The sequence below is a fragment of the Entelurus aequoreus genome, linkage group LG12, assembly GCF_033978785.1.
Source record: "Entelurus aequoreus isolate RoL-2023_Sb linkage group LG12, RoL_Eaeq_v1.1, whole genome shotgun sequence".
NCBI classification, from domain to species: domain Eukaryota; kingdom Metazoa; phylum Chordata; class Actinopteri; order Syngnathiformes; family Syngnathidae; genus Entelurus; species Entelurus aequoreus.
Genome location: NC_084742.1, coordinates 12,234,493 through 12,254,928, shown reverse-complemented (window position 1 = coordinate 12,254,928; position 20,436 = coordinate 12,234,493). Strand labels below are relative to the sequence as shown.

The 20,436-nt window shown below is 41.2% G+C and overlaps 1 protein-coding gene across 1 annotated transcript; it reads right to left on the bottom strand.

Annotated features, from left to right (window-relative positions):
• Positions 1–243: 243 nt before the first annotated feature.
• On the bottom strand, positions 244–19,368 carry mtpn (myotrophin). Its single transcript, XM_062066808.1, has 4 exons — positions 18,980–19,368; positions 5,001–5,114; positions 4,828–4,911; positions 244–1,301 (listed from the first exon to the last, which is right to left on the bottom strand). Exons 1-4 carry the CDS (start codon positions 19,049–19,051, stop codon positions 1,215–1,217), a joined length of 357 nt encoding a protein of 118 aa, XP_061922792.1. The 5' UTR covers positions 19,052–19,368; the 3' UTR covers positions 244–1,214.
• Between the last annotated feature and the right edge of the window lie 1,068 nt (positions 19,369–20,436).

Sequence of the window (20,436 nt, the reverse complement as noted above, 5' to 3'; positions counted from 1 at the left end):
TCCTGGGCCTGACATCAAGATTATTCAGTCAGCTCCATGGAGACAAAGAGAACATCTGCGTAAAAAATTCTAAGTGTTGCTGTCCGCGTCAAACGCACCTGCCTGGACTTTTTATTTTGGAAAGCATTAAAGTGTTTCGTCCTCTTTAAATGTGGCGCAGGGCAGCGAGGATGACCAATGTTCATTTTAAATTGTGAAGGTGTACATAGTGAAAATCAAAAATGGTCTCAGATTCAGATCAGATGAGCTTTTAAGGACATTTTTTATTTGTTTTTACAGACTTTTTGTCACAACAAAGTCAGCGTTTGACAGCATTTTTTTTCTGGTGGCGTCCATGACCCTAGTAGTAGCATTTGTCATAATTTGTCGATCTGAAAGCAACCGAGAACGAACATCGAGCGTGTGATGGCCTAAGAAAAAGCAATCATGCAAGATAAAGCAAATCCAAGGCAATGGGAGGGGAGAAAGAGGGTATTCTCACCCCCCATCCAGTTTAAAATCTAACTCCTAGTCACTCAGTAGCAAAGCAAAACAAAAGCTGCAAAAAAACACTACAAGTTCCAAAATGCTGCTCATTTTCGTTTTTCACCGTTAGTGTGACTTGTAGAACATTCAGGTGCTCCTAGTTGTTAGCCAGCATGGTGATTGGTCAATGGACACAGGAAATAAATGATGCGTCACCCACGCCAAAGCACAATGTGATATGTTAAAGCGGCTCTAGGAAGTTAATTCTTTGGGGGGCTGCGGGAGGGGGCAGAGGGAGGTTTATTAAAAATAATTTTAACCTTTCTTTAGTGGACAATTGTACAGTGCAATCAGGTCACACGCCATGGTAAGTGGATTGGTACAAAATAGCAACATCAGGTTTAAGTGCTGAGCCTCGTCTTTTGTTGGAGAGGCGTGAGCACCCCCCCTCACCCTCATCCTCACGTTAAATGGAAATGAACCCCCCCTAAAAAAATAAGAGAGACAGAAAAAACACATCTCAGAGAGGTGGGAAGAAGAGGAAAGGTTATAGAAACCACTAGACAGGCAAGATGACCCCTCCCCAGCTTACAGACAGAAGCAGTGAGAAGACAACAGGTTGATAAAGGTGAAGGGGCAGGGCCATCTTCTCTACAGGTGGTACCCCCGCTGAGTCTGCTGTGGGGGGCCGAGCGCTCATTCCCATAATGCCCCCCGCGCCATTCACGCCCATACCCCCAGCCTCCCCCTCACTTGAGAAGAGCCTTGATGCCGTCGTCTTCGGCTGCCTCAAAGGCGCTCATGCCGTTTGGACCCTTCTGGTTCTTGTCAGCGCCCTGCGGAGGACATGAATATTAATAACAGGTCAGGTGCCAAAGAGGCAAGGGCAGGCGTCACACTTGTAGCTAAAATACAGCTGCACAATTCCGATACCTCCTTTGGGGTTGAACTCATGAATGTTATAGAACCTTTCAACTGACACTAGTGAGCTCATTTAGAAAGAAGTATCCCCTTTATTAGACACACCTGCACTAAGGAGATGCTGCATTTATGCTGCCAGAAGAGTTATAAATAATAAATGATAAATGGGTTATACTTGTATAGCGCTTTTCTACCTTCAAGGTACTCAAAGCGCTTTGACAGTATTTCCACATTTACCCATTCACACACACATTCACACACTGATGGCGGGAGCTGCCATGCAAGGCGCTAACCAGCAGCCATCAGAGGCAAAGGGTGAAGTGTCTTGCCCAAGGACACAACGGACGTGACTAGGAAGGTAGAAGGTGGGAATTGAACCCCAGTAACCAGCAACACTCCCGATTGCTGGCACAGCCACTCTACCAACTTCGTATTGCTAATGACAAACACGGTGTTCAGTTAATAGCTCAATCTAAATGTACTATTGCACAGTTATTGGATTACACAGGTGTACTTAAAAGACAGGCCAGTGAGTGTACTGTACATAATGTTCTGCCGCACTTGGACTTTTACAACTCAGCATATTAATAGGTGTGTTTTCTCAACACGACTCGCTACGGCCCGTTGTCAGCACACTGCAGCGATCTAATGCCCGGGTCACCTATTGAGGTTAAATGGCCTTTTACACGGGTGGCTGGAGAGTGGGGGTACTAGTGCAGGGGCGGGGTCAGCTCCCACGATGCACACAAAAGGCGCGCTGTCTGCAAACGCAAGTGCGTATGAATGAGTACCACTAGTCAGCAGGCTCTTTATGTGCTTTAAACATGGCGAGTGGCACACAAAAAGACGGCAATGTGACATGTAGTGTTATACAGTGCAACCCATTTATATTGACCCCCTTCAGACTGGCTTACTGACCTCGACATGAGCCGCTGTCGACATCACCGAACATGAAAATACGCATTGCTCGTAAATTTACTTTTGCCAGAAACATAAGCATGGATGACAAAGGATTTTTCAACCTATGTCATTTTCCTAAATTTTTGGCAATTATTTTTCCATTTAGATTGCCTTTTTATAATATTTTAAACTGTGACCCAACAAAACTGCAGCGCTAATGTTGTTGTATGTCTTGATTAGAATGTCAATAAAGCTTCTGTAGAGGCACAAACCTTTCTTTCAGTGTTTAACAATAATTTTGTTACCATAGTTATTGTGGTAGAATACAGGTTAACACTACATTGATTTTATTTGGAAGCTTACTTTGCACTGAACAGGAAATCACTGAATATTTTTTCAATGCTGTGTCTTAAGCAGGCACCTTTTAGTAATGAGATAATTTGATAAGTGGGTCATCAACACAGATAATTGTTGACTCAAGTAGGTTCCCTTGTTCTACCTAAAATCATACATTTTTGATGACTGCATGGGATGGTATTCGAGGGCCCCTTTTAGTCAACTAAGCAAGTGATCCCCAACATTTTTGAACACAGACCGCCTTGCTTCTGTCAAACCTTGATGAACCAGTGGGAGGTGGTAGATGTCATAGTACTGTATACTATTGTTATGTAGCTATGTGTATAAAAGAATATCAAAACTATTTACATTGGTGCTAGGGCTGCACGATGTTGACAAAACCCCTAATTGCAATTTTCCTCTCCAAAATTGCGATTTGATTTTTTTATATTTTATATATAAAAATGCAAAAATATCGAGTAAAGGAAAAAAAATTACTTTTAGACTGTAACTGAACATATTCTTGTCTCGAGGTGCCACACGGAACAATATGCAATAATTTACTTAAAAAAATATTTGACTTTATGCAGACAGACAGAGCTTTTGTCGACATGCTCTTTAACTAAAGAATAATTGATCAAAACTATACAGCAGGCCTGGGCAATTATTTTGACTCGGGGGCCAAATTTAGAGAAAAAATGTGTCTGGGGGCCGGTATATCTGATTTTTAGAAACACTAATACAAAACCTCACAATAATGTCTAATTGAAGGCTAAAAACGTTATGACAGACCACCCTAAAATACGGAATGGAATTCCCAAAATGTAAATGAAAATAAAGAATGTGGGATTTACAATATTAACTATGAACGATAAAACACTGAATATTGACAACATATGAACGTCACACCCTCTCTCGATAGACATTATTTACAATCAAGCGAAACACAACAAAAATGCAATAAACACAGCGAAATATGAACGCAAAGGGAAACCCCCCTCCCCCCCCACACACACCTACAATCTGATACATCTGATATATCACTAAGCTTTAGAACTTTGTTGTAAAAATCTCTTTCCGCGTCTGTCTATGACACCCGCATTTCAGGCTGGCCGCTCTAAAAACACTCTGTGGAAACGCTCCCCACCCACATTGCTTGGTGCCTCGTCTGAGCTGCTGTGACTTAGATTACCATAATAACTTGTATATAATGCAAAAGCGCAGATTCCAACCATTGAAATACTTTGTATAGTTCAAGACTTCCGGTAATTTGAAAACATCACTGCACATCATAATGGCAGTTTCCATCTTAAAGATCTAAACAAATTATTTGGGAATGTCCGGCGGGCCTGATTGAAAAGCTTAACGGGCCGCATGTGGCCCCCGGGCCTTATTTTGCCCAGGTCTGCTATACAGTGTTTATAATGTAATGTATTCATGATATATAATAATGCAAGTAACCATTTGAAAGGATACAAACTATTATTTTGCATTACTTGTTTAGCATTGTACCCTAATTGAAAGGTAAATACATTTTAATTATCTTAAGTAAATTAAACAAAAAAAAATTGACACTTTTCTTTAAGCAAAGATTTTACCTAAATAGATATTGAACATCTCAAAGTGATTTTTTTCTATTTGGAAAAACGAGGTCAGACGTTGCCTTTTTGTTTGTAGTCATCACGCTTATTACAGCATTTTCGGTTGTTCGTCTGTGTTAATGGGCTCATATTGCCATCTGATTTCATGCTGATATATTACGGGACATTTGGCTTTGTAATCAAATTTTTTTCCTGCTGATTTTTGTTACTTTGAGGCCCTTCTCACTGGCTGTCACTAAAACGCCAGTGTAAGCAGGGAAAAGAAAAAGAAAACTCGATCTCTTGCGGTTATTTACCGCACTTATTAAAACCTTGATGTCGATTCGATTTCTAGTATTCGTGCAGCCCTAATCGGTCCGGGTCTGGAGGTTTGTTTTGGCCTTGAATGGCAACAAAATTACAGAAAAACAGACTACAGTGTTATGAGAAATACATGGTTGTACGATAACCAGGACGAGATACAACAACTGAGGCACAATTTACGAAGAAACCTGAATCCTACGAAAAGTGGGGCTCATGAAAATCAAGGTACCGCTGTAATCCAATCTGCACGAGGGGCTCACACTGATCATCGTGTATAAAAATACATAAAAATATAAACAACCTTATCTATGAGGAACTTGACACAGCTGGCATGGCCCTCCAGGCAGGCAGAGATCAGCGGAGTGAGGCCATGTTTGTCAGGGGCCTGCGAGGGAGGTAGAGAAACAATACTCAGGTATTTAAGGGCAAAAAAGACGATTGAGAAGGTAGCCAAGGTAGACAATGAGACGTTACGTTGACATCTGCTCCTTTGGAGATGAGGAACTCCACCAGGTCCTTCCGACCAAAGTCACAAGCATAGTGCAGAGGCTTCCTGCCGCCATCCAGGGTCCGGTTGACATCCTCTGCCTGCCACACAGAAAAAAGAAAGATCATTACATTATTGCTTTTATCATTATTATAAACACACAAATGTGGCCCTTTGTGACATGACTTCCTGCAACCAAAGCAAAGGGTCATTAGTTAAGAGCTCTCAGGTAGTTTAGGTGGATCTAGTTACGGTACAGTGTCAAATTAAAACACCTGATCCACTTTGAACATCTTCTTGTCTTCTGTGTTGTACAAGCCTTAGAGATACTCTTTAATTAAATGGGGGTCCTCATAGGACCAGATATGACCTAACATTGTAAAAAAAAAAGAAAAAAAAGAAAGAAATGAAAATTAAAAAGATGACCACCGGAAGACATTTTCTTGATCAATGATCTGGAAAATTAATGATTAGCCCTCGAATAATTGTGTATAATAATTCAGTTTTTATTTAATTATTTACTAAAGAAGGTTCTGCTCGATTAAAATCTTTAATTTGAAAAATTAATCAACTTTCTTTGAGTGGTGGGGAGACATCACAATCAAGACAATACAGCATAACCTGAAGTTCAAAACTTATTTTAACATTTCAAAGTGCAAGAAATGACAAACACAGTGAGGATACAAACAGCATGTTTACATGCTAACTTCACTAACCTGGCTAACCTCACTCCAATCACCTTACAGTGTTTTAATTAGATTTTTTACAGTATGACTTCTTTATAGTTGAACGGTTAATGTCGACCACCTGATTTGATGGGGACATCCTGTTTTTGTCCTGGTCGTGGAACTGTCTACCAACTCAATACTCTCCGCAGGATCCTTGAGGGTGCATGGGAGTTTGCCCAACCAGTCAACTTGGAGAAGGCATTCGACCGTGTCCCTCGTGAAGTCCTGTGAGAGTTCTCAGAGAGTATGGGGTATTGGACCGCCTCATTGTGGCGGTCAGGTCCCTGTATGATCAGTGCCAGAGCTTGGTCTGCATTGCCAGCAGTAAGTCGGACTTGTTTCCGGTGAGGGTTGGTCTCCGCCGGGGCTGCCCTTTGTCACGGATTCTGTTCACAACTTTTATGGACATAATTTCTAGGCGCAGTCAGGTCGTTGAGGGGATCCTGTTTGGTGGCTGCAGGATTAAGTCTTTGCTTTTTTCGGACGACGTAGTCCTGCTGGCTTCATTTGGCCAGGATCTTTAGCTCTCACTGCATCGGTTCGCAGCTGAGTGTGAAGCGAATGGGATGAAAATCAGCACTTCAAAGTCCTAATCCATGGTTCTCGCCCAGAAAAGGGTGGAGTGCTATCTCCAGGTTGGAGAGGAGATCCTGCCCCAAGTGGGGGAGTTCAAGTACGTCGGGGTCTTGTTCACGAGTGAGGGAAGAGTGGATCGTGAGATCGACAGGCGGATCGGTGCGGTGTCTGCACTGATGCGGACCCTTTATCGATCTGTTGTGGTGAAGAAAGAGCTCAGCCGGAAGGCAAAGCGCTCAATTTACCGGTCAATCTACATCCCCATCCTCACCTATGGTCATGAGCTTTGGGTTATGTCAGAAAGGACAATATCAAGGCGCTGCTTCTCCACATCGAGAGGAGCCAGATGAGGTGATTCAGGCATTTGGTCAAAATGCCCCCCCTCCCACGCCTCCCTGGGGGTTTACAGCAAAAATGAGCACACATCAGTTACAACTGGTGGAGACATTGCAGCAAGTCAGTGTAACGCAACAAATCATTTCCTGTAAAGCATGGGTGCCTAAACCTTTTCAAGTGAGGGCCGCATGCAGAACTAGAAAAGCACTCAGAGAGCAGACCTCCTCCGCCAGGCCCTACATCTCATTAAGAAAAAAATCTTGAATCCAGACCATGATCTGGATCACTCCCATAATTGAATCACTTGTTCCTAATCCCATTTCTGTAATTTCCGTAAATGTATCATCAATATGTGCCTATAGTTTTTTGAGCTATCTATGGTGAAATGAAAGACACAAAGTAAAGCCTCTTGTCAGTCATCCACTGGCTTTGTCTCTGTGGGTGGAGGCGGGATCATGAAATAATTAACCAACAAACAAACCCTGGCATTAACATGACCTCCTGGTGGAGATATAAATGGAAAGGCAAGGAACGCACTGAAATTCACTATATGCTAAACTATCTGAACAAAACATCTTAGCTTTGTGTTATACAGTAGGTGATAAGTGTAATATCTAATAATATATCTCATTAACTCATTAGATTGTTATAATATGCCAAAGTCCAATAAAAATATATATATATATATATATATTCGGACACCCCTGGTGTAATGAGTTTAAAAACACTGCTCTAACGTCAGCCACAATTAAAAGAAAATGTCAAGTGTTGGTTAAAGTGACGACTGGGGGCGAGAGGCTTATTCAGGAGCGCTAATAGAACCACCAAATGAGAAGATCTGAATCTATGCTGCCTTCTAACTCTGCTTAAGGTCAAGTACAGCACATTATTAGCACTCAAAAATGCTTAAACCATGTGCCGTTTGGCTGTCTGGAATATTACAGAGCAAAGGTCGACACACTAAGGCGCGCGACAGGTCCCATGTCAGCATTGGACAACATTAAACAAGCGGTAGAAAAAGGATGGATAGATGTTGACAATGCGCTGCCATCTGATGGAGTATATTAGTATTGTTAGTCACTGACCATTACATTGGTAACTGAGTGCACAGATGCAACATATAGATACCATTCAGACAGCCTTTCCCACCCACGGTCCGATTAATTAAAAACAACACAGAAAGTTATTACATGTGGTACAAAACACACAACATGCCCTTTGAATTATGGACAATATAAAAATCACCACACAGTTAAAATCCATTACCAAGCATTATGGGTAAAATGCACAACACTCTCCACAATTCCGACATGTTTGACTACGGCTTGGCAATATGGCTGAAAAACTATATCACGATATACGTTTTTTATATTGATAATTATTGATACTTTTTATGACTTATTTAAGCCTGCCAATAAATACAGTAAAACAATTTCCAACTTACCAGGGGTGCTATTTATCAGTGGAGAGGGTTTCTGGTAGCCAGGTAGAATGAGCGCGGCTAAGGTTATACAAAATTTAAAGTAGATTTGAAGGTAGCTGCAGATTTGAGACTCAAGATGGCAGCAGTGCATAAGCTATTGACTCATTAAACTGACACATTGGAAGTGTCAGGATGTTACCACACGTCTGCATTAAGACCAACAAAACTAATGACACATTTCTGTTATTGAGTTGATATATCAAGATATCACAGTTTTTCCTCACACTCCATGCAGTGAATCCACAGCAAGACAGAAAGATGGCAAAAACACTCCAGAGTAGCGTATGTGTGTGTGTGCTCCTTTAAGAATGGTGTGTTGGGTGAGTGATGTCAAGTGAGTGAGTGGAAGAGTGAGGAGAGGGAGCGAAAGCATGTGCAGCAGTCGTGGCGACAGGCGAATGTGTCTGGTTGTGTCCTGCAGAAATAAGAATAAAGCAACCAAATTGTCACGAGTCTGTGGCCTCGTCATTCCGACCCAAAAGCGGAGCTTAGCAGACCCATTGTCGGGTAAACCAGAGGGAACGTCTCCCCTGCGCTTCTCGACTACTACGGTCTGGGACTGGGAGCCGAACAGCAGGAAAGGTGTAACACTCAGTAGTTGATACTGTTATGTGATTGGCTGTTAGCGTGTCCCTCCCATTGCTCAGTGACACTTCCTGTTTCATGGGTTCCCAAAGCGCTATTGACTCCATGAAACAAATCTTGGTTCATAATTTCTGGTTTCTTCCGACCAAAAAATATAATGAATATTTTATCGAACACATTTTATATTGATATCGATTATGTGTCTATCGGGATATATATTGATTTCGTATTATCGGCCCAGCCCTATGTTTGACACATTTTAGCTGCTTGATATTACTGATTGATTACAGAGCTTTAAGGAGGTCATCAGTGTAGTAAGCAAGGTAGGGGTGGTTAACATACTCTTAGTATTCAATGTTTTATCATTTATACACACTTCACATACTGTACCTGCTCAGCGGTCTTGTGGTTAGAGTGTCCGCCCTGAGATCGGTAAGTTGTGAGTTCAAACCCTGGCTGAGTCATACCGGGGGTTGGAATTAGGGAATCACCAAAATGATTCCCGAGCACGGCTGCTGCTCACTGCTGCTGCTCACCTCCCAGGGGGTGGAACAAGGGGATGGGTCAAATGCAGACGGTAATTTCACCACATTTAGTGTGTGTGACTATCAGTGGTACTTTAATTTTAACTTTTTAACATATTGTATTCATGGGGGGTGTCAATGTGTTGTTTTTCAGTTTGTTAGCTAAAGCTCATAATTATTGCTTTAACAAACTGACCTGCCTCTGATAATATTGTAAATCCTACATCTTTTATTTTTGTGCAAAATTATCTTTTTTTTTTTATTCCTAAGAAACAGCGAATGTAGAAGGACTGGGAATGACGTGTACGCTATGACGCAGTTACGTACATTGCGTAAGTTGTTTACACGGGAGATGTTGAAAATAAAGCTATGTAAAGCCACACTGACGTCTGTCCCTCTTGTACAGAAAAAGGATAAAAAGCTCACTCTTACTTGCTCTCACATGAGTCCACTGTAACTGTCTATCGCTCACCCCCTGGTTGTTGGCAGTCGGTTGTGAACGTGCTTGGTTTGAAATGCGGCAGAGCCTGTTTTTTAAATGTTAATTTTGCAGACTATTACTCATTTAATCGTAGCTGCCAAAATCGCGGTTTGCAACACATACACAGAGGCCTAGAGGGCACCAACTTTCCAATTTATTTTACACAGTTTATCTCGCCCTCTCACGGCTTCTCCTACGCAATGACGTAATTACGTAGGCATGTGCGTTAGCTTTAGGTGTTGTTAGCTAATATAGCCATTTGGATGGCAAGCATTAGCTGTCATTGAATGTACAACATGACGTCAAATTGTTTGTTGCTTCTCTTGGACTGCTTTTGTATGTGTGCACGCGCGCCCTGCGCCTACGTTTTGACGAGACCGTAATCACTAATCATTTTTATTACATAAACACATACACTTTGTCATTGTAAAAAAATAGACAATTGTGTTCTGTTAAAGATAAGCTAGCCGGTGGTGTTCTTGTTATGTTTTGCTTTGGAAAATGTTACTGTGATGAAGTTGCAAACAGCACCATTAATTGTGCAGCCCCATGTCAGGGTGACTTTCCTGTTTTAGCCACAATTTATTTGCTCACTGAAGCACTCATTTTTAGTTTCTCTTCTCACTGCATGCAAAGAATCAACAGCGAGACAGCAAGATGGCGCAATCAAACTTTATATTTGAGAATGTTACGTGATTGCCTCTTTAACGTGTCCCTGGCATGACTCTCCAATCAATTACTGTTTTGCTAGGTTACCAGACCGCAAGTGCAATTGTTTATGCTTCATTTTTTTTCGGCCAAAAAATATACGTGTACATATCGGACGTTTTATCAAAAGCATTTTTCAGTGATATCGTCTACGTGTCAATAAATTGATAGTTTTATCGGCCCAGCCCTACTACTAATAATGTTAATGTTTCACTTGGACATGGTGATGAAGTTTTGTGCTCATACACAATGGTCTCTGGCGTGGAACGACGCACGCTTTACAGGGCCGTTCTCTGCCGCCTCGGTTGTGAAAATTATTAATTTAATATGCACCGGAGCCTGCTTCTTCAATGTTATTATCGCCGACGATCACCCTCATTTAATTGTGGCAGCCAAAATCGTGATTGTGATTAAAATTTGATTAATTGTGCAGCCTTAGCTTCACCTTAGTGTGTGTGATGTTTTATTAATGTTCTAATATCTTTATAATCTCGATGACAGCTGCGTTTATTTACTAAATAGCACCTGAACAATAAATGAACAAACTATTATGGCCTATCTGCAAATGCTGATTTAAAGGGATTTTGGAGTGTTGCCTATCGTTCACAATCATTTTGAAAGATAAAAAGACATACGTCTTTTTTTATAATGCATTCTAACTCTTAAATAAATGTAAAAAAAAGTTTGCTTACAATTGAGTCAGTGGGAGGTCCTCTATTCCGCCCATTAAGCCCTCTGAATAACCATCCAAAAAGCGCCAACAATATTCCTTTTAAATTTCATGATTTGAATATTAACCATGTATTAGTGATATTGTTCTTATATATGCTAACACAAACTATAGCAGCGTTCCTTTTTTCTTCGTGAGTATTATGGCTCATTGTTCATCTAAATGGGAATATTTAAACATCTCATCAGTCGGCATCCCAGTGAGAGCAGCCACTGTACAGGAAGTGATGTTTTTTATGTTTGTTGGTTCTCATTATGTCTGCAGTGAGTAGTAATCAGTGATGTTGACAAAGGAAAAAGCAAACAATGCATTTTTTTTTATTAATGCGCTGCTGTATTCTTAAAATGATCAAAATACATATACATTACATGTTATGAATGTGCCTGTTACTAAATTAAATGTATACTTACAGTGAGTATATAAAACCTTGATGGGAGTGTTTGGATGTTTTAAGCACTTTATAGGCTCCATTGTAAGCAAACTTTTGCTCGCACTTATTTATGAGTTAAAAACCATTACAAATGAAAAACACATGTGTTTTTGTCTTACATAAGGATTGTGACCGAAATTACCAAAAAAGTGCAGTTCCCCTTTAAAACTACAGATTAATAGGTGCGGTTTGCAACATGCTTAAAGCTACATATAAAACATTGATAGCATTAAAAAAAAAAAAGTTTAATCACAAATAAAACTCAAAACATTACAAATTTTGCCGCAAATTTATATATACTTCAATGTATGTATATTTAGTTCTTTAGGAACTTTTCGGAGTTCCTGCCAGCCAGGTTTGGAAGGTTCCCCCAACCTTAGGCCCTTTTCCACGAAGACGTTCAGGAACATTTGGTTCCTGGATCTGTAGGGTCCTGTAGAAGTGTGTGGTTTGTGTCTCCACCACATTTCACAGTTTAGGGTAGTTTATACAAATCAGGCTGATAATGTATGGAGGAGTGGTTTACTATTTCTATACTGATACCATGTAAACAGACAATATTAGGTTGAAGTTCTTTTACTTAAAAAGTAAACAAAATACAAAGCAATCATAAACAAAACAATATGATTTATAAAATATAGTGTACCAAATGGTTCATAAAAAGTTAGGCTTTGGTCCACAATGTCCAACAATCAAAGTCATCCTTTGAATAAATTATGAATTAATCAGGGTCAGGTGATTCTTTTTGATCCATTTCAGCTGTAAATAACAATATATAAATAATAAATGTCAGTGTTTATTTCAGAACGACAACAAACACACCGGCTTGTTAGCATTAGCATTCTGTTCACTTGAGTTGAGGCTAATAAATACACAAATGGAGTCTAACAGGCTAATTTTACAACATGTAATAAAGAAAATAGTTAAGATTTAATGTTATTCACCTTCGTTCCACTCGTGTACTGCCTTCTTTATTCCACATTTATCCAACAAAGTCAGAATAGTAAGCACCTGATGTCGCCGCTTCGAGTGCGGCTTCATACACCTCAGTAAATACGTTTAAAAGAGTCCATCCACTTCTCATAGCTTTGAGTAACACAATGAAGTTTGTAAAAACTAATAAACAACAATAAACTGCATGTAGTTAAAGACTAGAGCGGAGTAAAAACACTCCAAGACAGTTCCACTGATCAGCGTTCTTTAGCACTCAGATTCCCCACAAAAGTTCCTGCATTTCGAAAGCTCCAATCGTTCTTCTTTGTCTCTGTTGTCAAGTTTGTTGTAATAGAAATACACAAGAAATAAGAAATAAACAAGTCGCTGTGTAGAGGTGAGGGAGATCGATTTTAAGATGCATCGAAATTCGGACATGGACAATTATAGAATTGATTAATAAACATCAATAATCAATAATCGATTAATTTGTTGAAAATAAAGTAATAGACAGTTCTAAAATTTGGCTGACGGCAGCGAGCCACCTCACTGAGATTTCCGACCAGCTCCTTTATTATAGGGTACTTATGTTCCAGTTTTGCACACATTTAATAAATGTAATGGGAATTAATTTAACTGTTCCTTAATAAAAATGTACTGTTTTTAAAAGTTGCAAGTGATAAACGCTTATTTAGTGAAACGAAAAGAAATGTAAAACCGCATGAATATATATAAATTAATGATGCATCAATAATCGATTTTTAATCGAATCGTAGTTCCTGAATCGTAATCGTAATCAAATCGTGAGGTACCCAAAGATTCCCACCTCTATCGCCATGTAAATTCCGATGGTGGTCGTGGGTTTGTAAGAGATGTTTTAGGAACGCCCCCAACTGTGTTCAAACAATCAGCATTCGACAGCACAGCCTGAGCCCAAAAAGATTTCTGGTCGCTTGGAAAAGTCCCGCCTGCTAGGAGGAACTCCGAAAGGTTACGGGAAGAACTAAATGTACTTTTTGGTGGAAACACAGGAGGAACTTTATATACCTGGGTAAGTTCCTGAAAAAGTTCCTGCCGTGGAAAAGGGCCACTTATCAGTGGAGGGCTGTGCTGTTGAACGCTGATTGGTTAAACACAGTTGGGGACATTCCTAAAACTTATTTTTTGAACAAAGGACTGCCATTGCATAATGCTAGTCGACTTATTTATTTCTTGTATTCTATTACAACAAACTTCACAACGGAGAGAAAGAAGAAAAAGGAACTTTCGACTTGCAGGAACTTTTGTAGGACATCTTTGTGCTGAAGAACGCTCATCAGTGGAACTATATTGCAATGTTTTTACTCAGCCGTAGTCTTTAAACTTTATGTATATTAATGTTGTTTTATTATTTTTGACGAACTTCATTTCGATACGCGAAACGACGAAAAGTGGACATACTCTTTTAAAAGTATTTACGGAGGAGCCGAACTTGAAGCAACGACCTCAGCTGCTTACTACTCTTGAGACTTTGTTGGATAAATGTGAAAAGGGGGCAGTACACGAATGGAATTAAGGCAAATGAGATCAAATACTAATTATTTACTTAATTACATGTTTTAAAAGTAGTCAGTGACACTCCATTTGTGTATTTGTAAGCTTCAACCCAAGTGAACAGATTGCTAATGCTAACAAGCTCAAACCAATCTGTTTGTGTTGTCGGCGTGACATAAACACTGACATTTATTTTTTACATATTGTTATTCAGAACTGGAATGGACCAAAAGGAATCACCTGACCCTCGTGAATTCATCATTTACTGAGAGGACGATTTTTTGACTCTTGGACAGTGCGGACAAAAAGCCTGACTTTATGAACAATTCAGTACACTTCATTTTTAAAAATCATATTGTTTTTTATATTATTGCTTTGTATTTCATTTATATACTTTTTATTAAAAGAACTCTGACCTAATACTGTTTATTTATATGGTGGAATCACTGTATACATATATACTAAACCACTCCTCCATACGTCATCAGTCTGATTTGTATAAACTACCCAGAACTGTGAAACGCGGTAGAAACACAAACTTCTACAAGAACCTCAAGTTCATTAACTTTTGGTGAAAAACACAAATCGGATCCTGGAGGAACGAATAATGTGTACATGAAGAGTTACGCAAATTACATGGTGTTATCTAGCACCACAAATAGATTGCAGTCCTATGGGAAAATGCACCAGTCTGGGAGGAGAAGATGTGACTCGACTCACTGATATTATCTTTTGCCTTTGATTATTCCTAACGCTACACTGCTCTACTATATTGTATTTTCTTTGTGCCGGTGCATACACATACGTTAACCAAACAACGATCACATTAAGCGTTACAACAGTGGCGTGAGCCTGTAACCGGAGTCTCGCCAGATCCTTGTAGTTCGCTGAGCTCCACACAAGGATCTGGGCTCGAGGGTATTGCAAACTCCTTCAAAATAGCAAAAAATAATGAACCAACCAGGATCGCCGGGCGGGATTTCATAGATGTGACGCAGCGCCGAAGCGACTGTTTGATCCAAACAACAGTGGCGGCTGACATTGATTCTGCTATTGCAACTGTTTTGCGACATCGATCGTCCACTGACATTGCTGCGTTGTTTCAGTAAAAGTTCCCTAACTTTTCGCTCTGTCGTTATCCGATATGTCGGCTGTTCTGTTTTAGATTTCCCAGCGTCGCTCTCATCAGTGTCACGGGTTGATTTCAATGTGAAGTGAAGTGAATTATATTTATATAGCGCTTTTCTCTAGTGAGTCAAAGCGCTTTACATTGTGAAACCCAATATCTAAGTTACATTTTCAAACCAGTGTGGGTGGCACTGGGAGCAGGTGGGTAAAGTGTCTTGCCCAAGGACACAACGGCAGCGACTAGGTTGGCTGAAGCGGGGATCTAACCTGGAACTCTCAAGTTGCTGGCACGGCCACTCTACCAACCGAGCTATACCGCCCCTATATTGTGAGTGGTTGAAGTGGCGCATCATTCAAGATAACGGACAAGTGGTTCATCCATCCATACATCCATCCATCTTCTTCCGCTTATCCGAGGTCGGGTCGCGGGGCAGCAGCCTAAGCAGGGAAGCCCAGACTTCCCTCTCCCCAGCCACTTTGTCCAGCTCTTCCCGGGGGATCCCGAGGCATTCCCAGGCTAGCCTGGAGACATAGTCTTCCCAACGTGTCCTGGGTCTTCCCCGTGGCCTCCTACCGGTCGGACGTGCCCTAAACACCTCCCTAGGGAGGCGTTCGGGTGGCATCCTGACCAGATGCCCGAACCACGTCATCTGGCTCCTCTCGATGTGGAGGAGCAGTGGCTTTACTTTGAGCTCCCCCCGGATGGCAGAGCTTCTCACCCTCTCTCTAAGGGAGAGCCCCGCCACCCGGCGGAAGAAACTCATTTCGGCCGCTTGTACCCGTGATCTTGTCCTTTCGGTCATAACCCAAAGCTCATGACCATAAGTGAGGATGGGAACGTAGATCGACCGGTAAATTCAGAGCTTTGCCTTCCGGCTCAGCTCCTTCTTCACCACAACGGATCGATACAGCGTCCGCATTACTGTAGACGCCGCACCGATCCGCCTGTCGATCTCACGATCCACTCTTCCCTCACTCGTGAACAAGACTCCGAGGTACTTGAACTCCTCCACTTGGGGCAGGGTCTCCTCCGCAACCCGGAGATGGCACTTCACCCTTTTCCGGGCGAGAACCATGGACTCGGACTTGGAGGTGCTGATTCTCATCTAAGTCGCTTCACACTCAGGTGCGAAACGATCCAGTGAGAGCTGAAGAGCCTGACCAGATGAAGCCATCAGGACCACATCATCTGCAAAAAGCAGACCTAATCCTGCAGCCACCAAACCGGATCCCCACAACGCCTTGACTGCGCCTAGAAATTCTGTCCATAAAAGTTATGAACAGAATCTGTGACAAAGGGCAGCCTTGGCGGAGTCCAACGCTCACTGGAAACGTGTCCGACTTACTGCCGGCAATGCGGACCAAGCTCTGACATTGATCATACAGGGAGCGGACCGCCACTATCAGACAGTCCGATATGCCATACTCTCTGAGCACTCCCCACAGGACTTCCCGTGGTTCATCCAATCACATACAATGATTTTTTTTTTTACAAGGCCCCGCCTTCTGTAATACATCTCAGTCAATTAATCAAAGTTTACTTATATAGCCCTAAATCACGAGTGTCTCAAAGGGCTGCACAAGCCACAACGACATCCTCGGCTCAGATCCCACATCAGGGCAAGAAAAAACTCAACACAATGGGATGACAATGAGAAACCTTGGAGGGGGCCGCAGATGTGGGGACCCCCCCCTTGGCGACCGGTGCAATGAACGTCGAGTGGATCTAGCATAATATTGTGAGAGTACAGTCCATAGTGGATTCCATAGTGGATCTAACATAATAGTGTGAGAGTCCAGTCCATAGTGGGGCCAGCAGGAGATAATCTTGAGTGGAGACAGGTCAGCGGCGCAGAGACGTCCCCAACTGATGCACAGATGAGTGGTCCACCATGGTTCCCCACTTTGGACAGCTAGCGGCCTCATCTGTGGTCACCGAATCTGTACCCCCCCCCCCCCCCCTCTCCACGAAGGAGATAAGTCCCAGATCCTTGTGTGGAGCTCAGCGAACTACAAGGATCTGGCGAGAGTCAGGTTAGTGATTCTGTGCTGGCTCAAACAACTACACTTTTACCATGAATTGATTAACGTGGACCCTAGGGGTGTAACGGTACGTGTATTTGTATTGAACCGATTCGGTACGGGGGTTCTGGTTCAGAGGTGTACCGAACGAGTTTCCACACGAACATATGAAGTAGCCGCCTAAGCTAAAGTCTTAACAAGCTGCTCTGCTTTCTGCCTCTGTCTCCTACACAGCACCCAGCATTGTCCTACCCACACAACCATCTGATTGGTTACAACCATAGCGGTAACAGCCAATCAGCAGTGCGTATTCAGAGCGCATGGAGTCAGTGCTTCTGCGGTGGGGTTAGCAGATAGGTGTTTAGCAGGTGAGCATCAGGCAGCGGACTCTCCCCAAATTAAAATAAACACCTCCCAGTCAACTACCAGTAACATCACTATGAGCCCTTTGACCTTCTAGAAACAAATTGCAGCTCAGCTCGCTCGCAGTCCTGGCTTGAGGTGAAGGCTAATTAGCTTTTAGCGTAACGTTAGCTCATTTTGCTGTGTGTGTGTGTTAGTTCATGTGCGGTGTGTGTGTTACGGTAGCAGCCTAGTTTTGAATGGCAGGGTCCCTGCTATCACATGTTGATAAAAAATATAACATTTACATAATAAATCAACTACAGGCTTCCCAAATGCTGTAATAAATGAAGCATGATGAGTTGACTTGAAACTGTTTAATGTTGCACTTTAAATATGTAGAAGAAAAGTTTTGTCATTTTATTTAATCTGAGCAACAACTTGAGGCAGTTTAATGTTGATTAACGTGGGCAGAATTATTATAGTGTTCCCAATGTTAAAAGGATAAAGCCATTGTTTACAAATTTGGTAAATAAATAACCAACAAATGTATATTTTGTTGTTTTCTTACTGTACCGAAAATGAACCGAACCGTGACCTCTAAACCGAGGTACGTACCGAATCGAAATTTTTGTGTACCGTTACACCCCTAGTGGACCCCGACTTAAACAAGTTGAAAAACTTACTTTGGTGTTACCATTTAGTGGTCAATTGTACGGAATATGTACTGTACTGTGCAATCTACTAATAAAAGTTTAAATCACACCAGTCTCCTTTCTGCCATGATAATATCGGATTTTGCGAGCTAAAGCCCCGGCTAGCAGCTTTAGTCAAGTCCCACCCACAAATACGGCTATTGAAAGCTCTTAGCAACTGTCTCCATCACATAATATTGGGGAAAGCTGCTAAAAACCACAACAAATGCACATGTGTTGTTTGTGTGCACTGCCACTGTTGCTGAGTCGTGTGCTAGCTTAACACACCAACAGGTGTGCTAACTACACACCATAGCGTTTACTCGTAGGAATATCATTCCCATAATCATAACGAGTCAAGTTGGGTTTATTATGCTATGGCACACATTAATAAGAGTGAAGGAAAAAAATCCAAAATGGCTAAAAAGACGACTGATCCGTTCCTGTCACCGATGTCGCCTGAAAGACAGCACGTCATAAATGCTAACGCCTTGACTCCAGAAAACATTTATTCAAAACCAATATTTTCATTCCGGTGTCGTTTTGGTACAAACATGAGTTCCATTGTCGTTATATTAAATAAACAATTGTTTGTCGTTTATCAACTTGTCATTAGCCAACTCCGGCTAGCGTTAGCATGCTAGCAGGCTACCGCAACACTTTCCCCGGCCACTTGTCGGAGGGCTGCCGCGAATTAACTCGCTTCACTGGGCACAACACTTCCTTCCTTACCGTCTTTAGCATTTCAGCCACGTCGGCCAGGTCTCCGGTCTGCAATAGCCACGCGAGTTCTTTGTCGCCCATGTCGCCGTGCTTCTAGTGTGAGAGTGTTGGCGCCGCTAGCTGCTCGGCTTCAATGGCAAAGAGTGATGTTAACAAAAAGTTAGCTTCGTTGCTAGCAAGGAGGGGGGGGGGTGGGGGGGGTCTCTTCCTGTCGTCACGGCGGGGGCAAATTAACAGACTCAGTCAAATAAAGAGGCTTAACTTGAAGAACATATGTTTGATTTTAATGCTATATTAAAATATGGAAGGACGCAACAAAGAGTGAAACTAATAAGAAAGACCAGTTCGCAAAGAGGATCCGCCTTTCGAGCACCAGCACTTCCGGTGTCGTAACACGGAAGTTATCACCGCCGGACACCTCATTAGGTACACTTGGCACGTTTTAATGAAATACAATCGATTAACTCATAAAGACAAATAATGAACAATTATATTATTACACATAACTGCACCTCACTCAGACTATAGACAACATTGTATATTTGATTTGAGCGATTTGTATTTTGTATGAATTCATAATAAAATAAACCTGAAAATACATATCCTTCCTAAGCACTAGGGGTGTGGGAAAAAATCGATTCGAATTCGAATCGCGATTCTCACGTTGTGCAATTCAGAATCGATTCTCATTTTAAAAAAATCGATATTTAAAAAAAAAAAGTGTTATTATTATTATTATTATTATTATTATTATTATTTTAAATTAATCAATCCAACAAAACAATACACAGCAATACCATAACAATGCAATCCAATTCCAAAACCAAACCCGACCCAGCAACACTCAGAACTGCAATAAACAGAGCAATTGAGAGGAGACACAAACACGACACAGAACAAACCAAAAGTAGTGAAACAAAAATGAATATTATCAAAAACAGTATCAATATTAGTTACAATTTCAACATAGCAGTGATTAAAAATCTCTCATTGACATTATCATTAGACATTTATAATAATAAAAGAAAAGAACAGTGGCTTACACTTGCATCGCATCTCATAAGCTTGACAACACACTGTGTCCAATAATTTCACAAAGATAAAATAAGTCATATTTTTGGTTCATTTAATAGTTAAAACAAATTTAAATTATTGCAATCAGTTGATACAACATTGTCCTTTACAAATATAAAAGCTTTTTACAAAAATCTACTACTCTGCTTGCATGTCAGATCCTGCTGAAATCCTATGTATTGAATGAATAGAGCATCGTTTTGAATTGGGAAAACAATCGTTTTTGAATCGAGAATCGTATTGAATTGAAAAAATAATCGATTTTGAATCGAACCGTGACCCCAAGAATCGATATTTAATCGAATCGTGGGACACCCAAAGATTCACAGCCCTACTAAGCACATACAAATAGCATTATTTTTTAGTTCCCACTTCTTTAAATCCGACTTTAC

Bases quoted from the DNA above. Each gene is read 5' to 3' on its own strand.
- mtpn (XM_062066808.1), bottom strand. From the start codon at position 19,051: ATGGGCGACAAAGAACTCGCGTGGCTATTGCAGACCGGAGACCTGGCC. The intron at 4,912-5,000 runs GTAACGTCTCAT...CCTCCCTCGCAG, and splicing joins CCAAAGGAGCAGATGTCAAC to GCCCCTGACAAACATGGCCT. The intron at 1,302-4,827 runs GTTGTTTATATT...TGTCCTCCGCAG, and splicing joins TCAAGTTCCTCATAGATAAG to GGCGCTGACAAGAACCAGAA.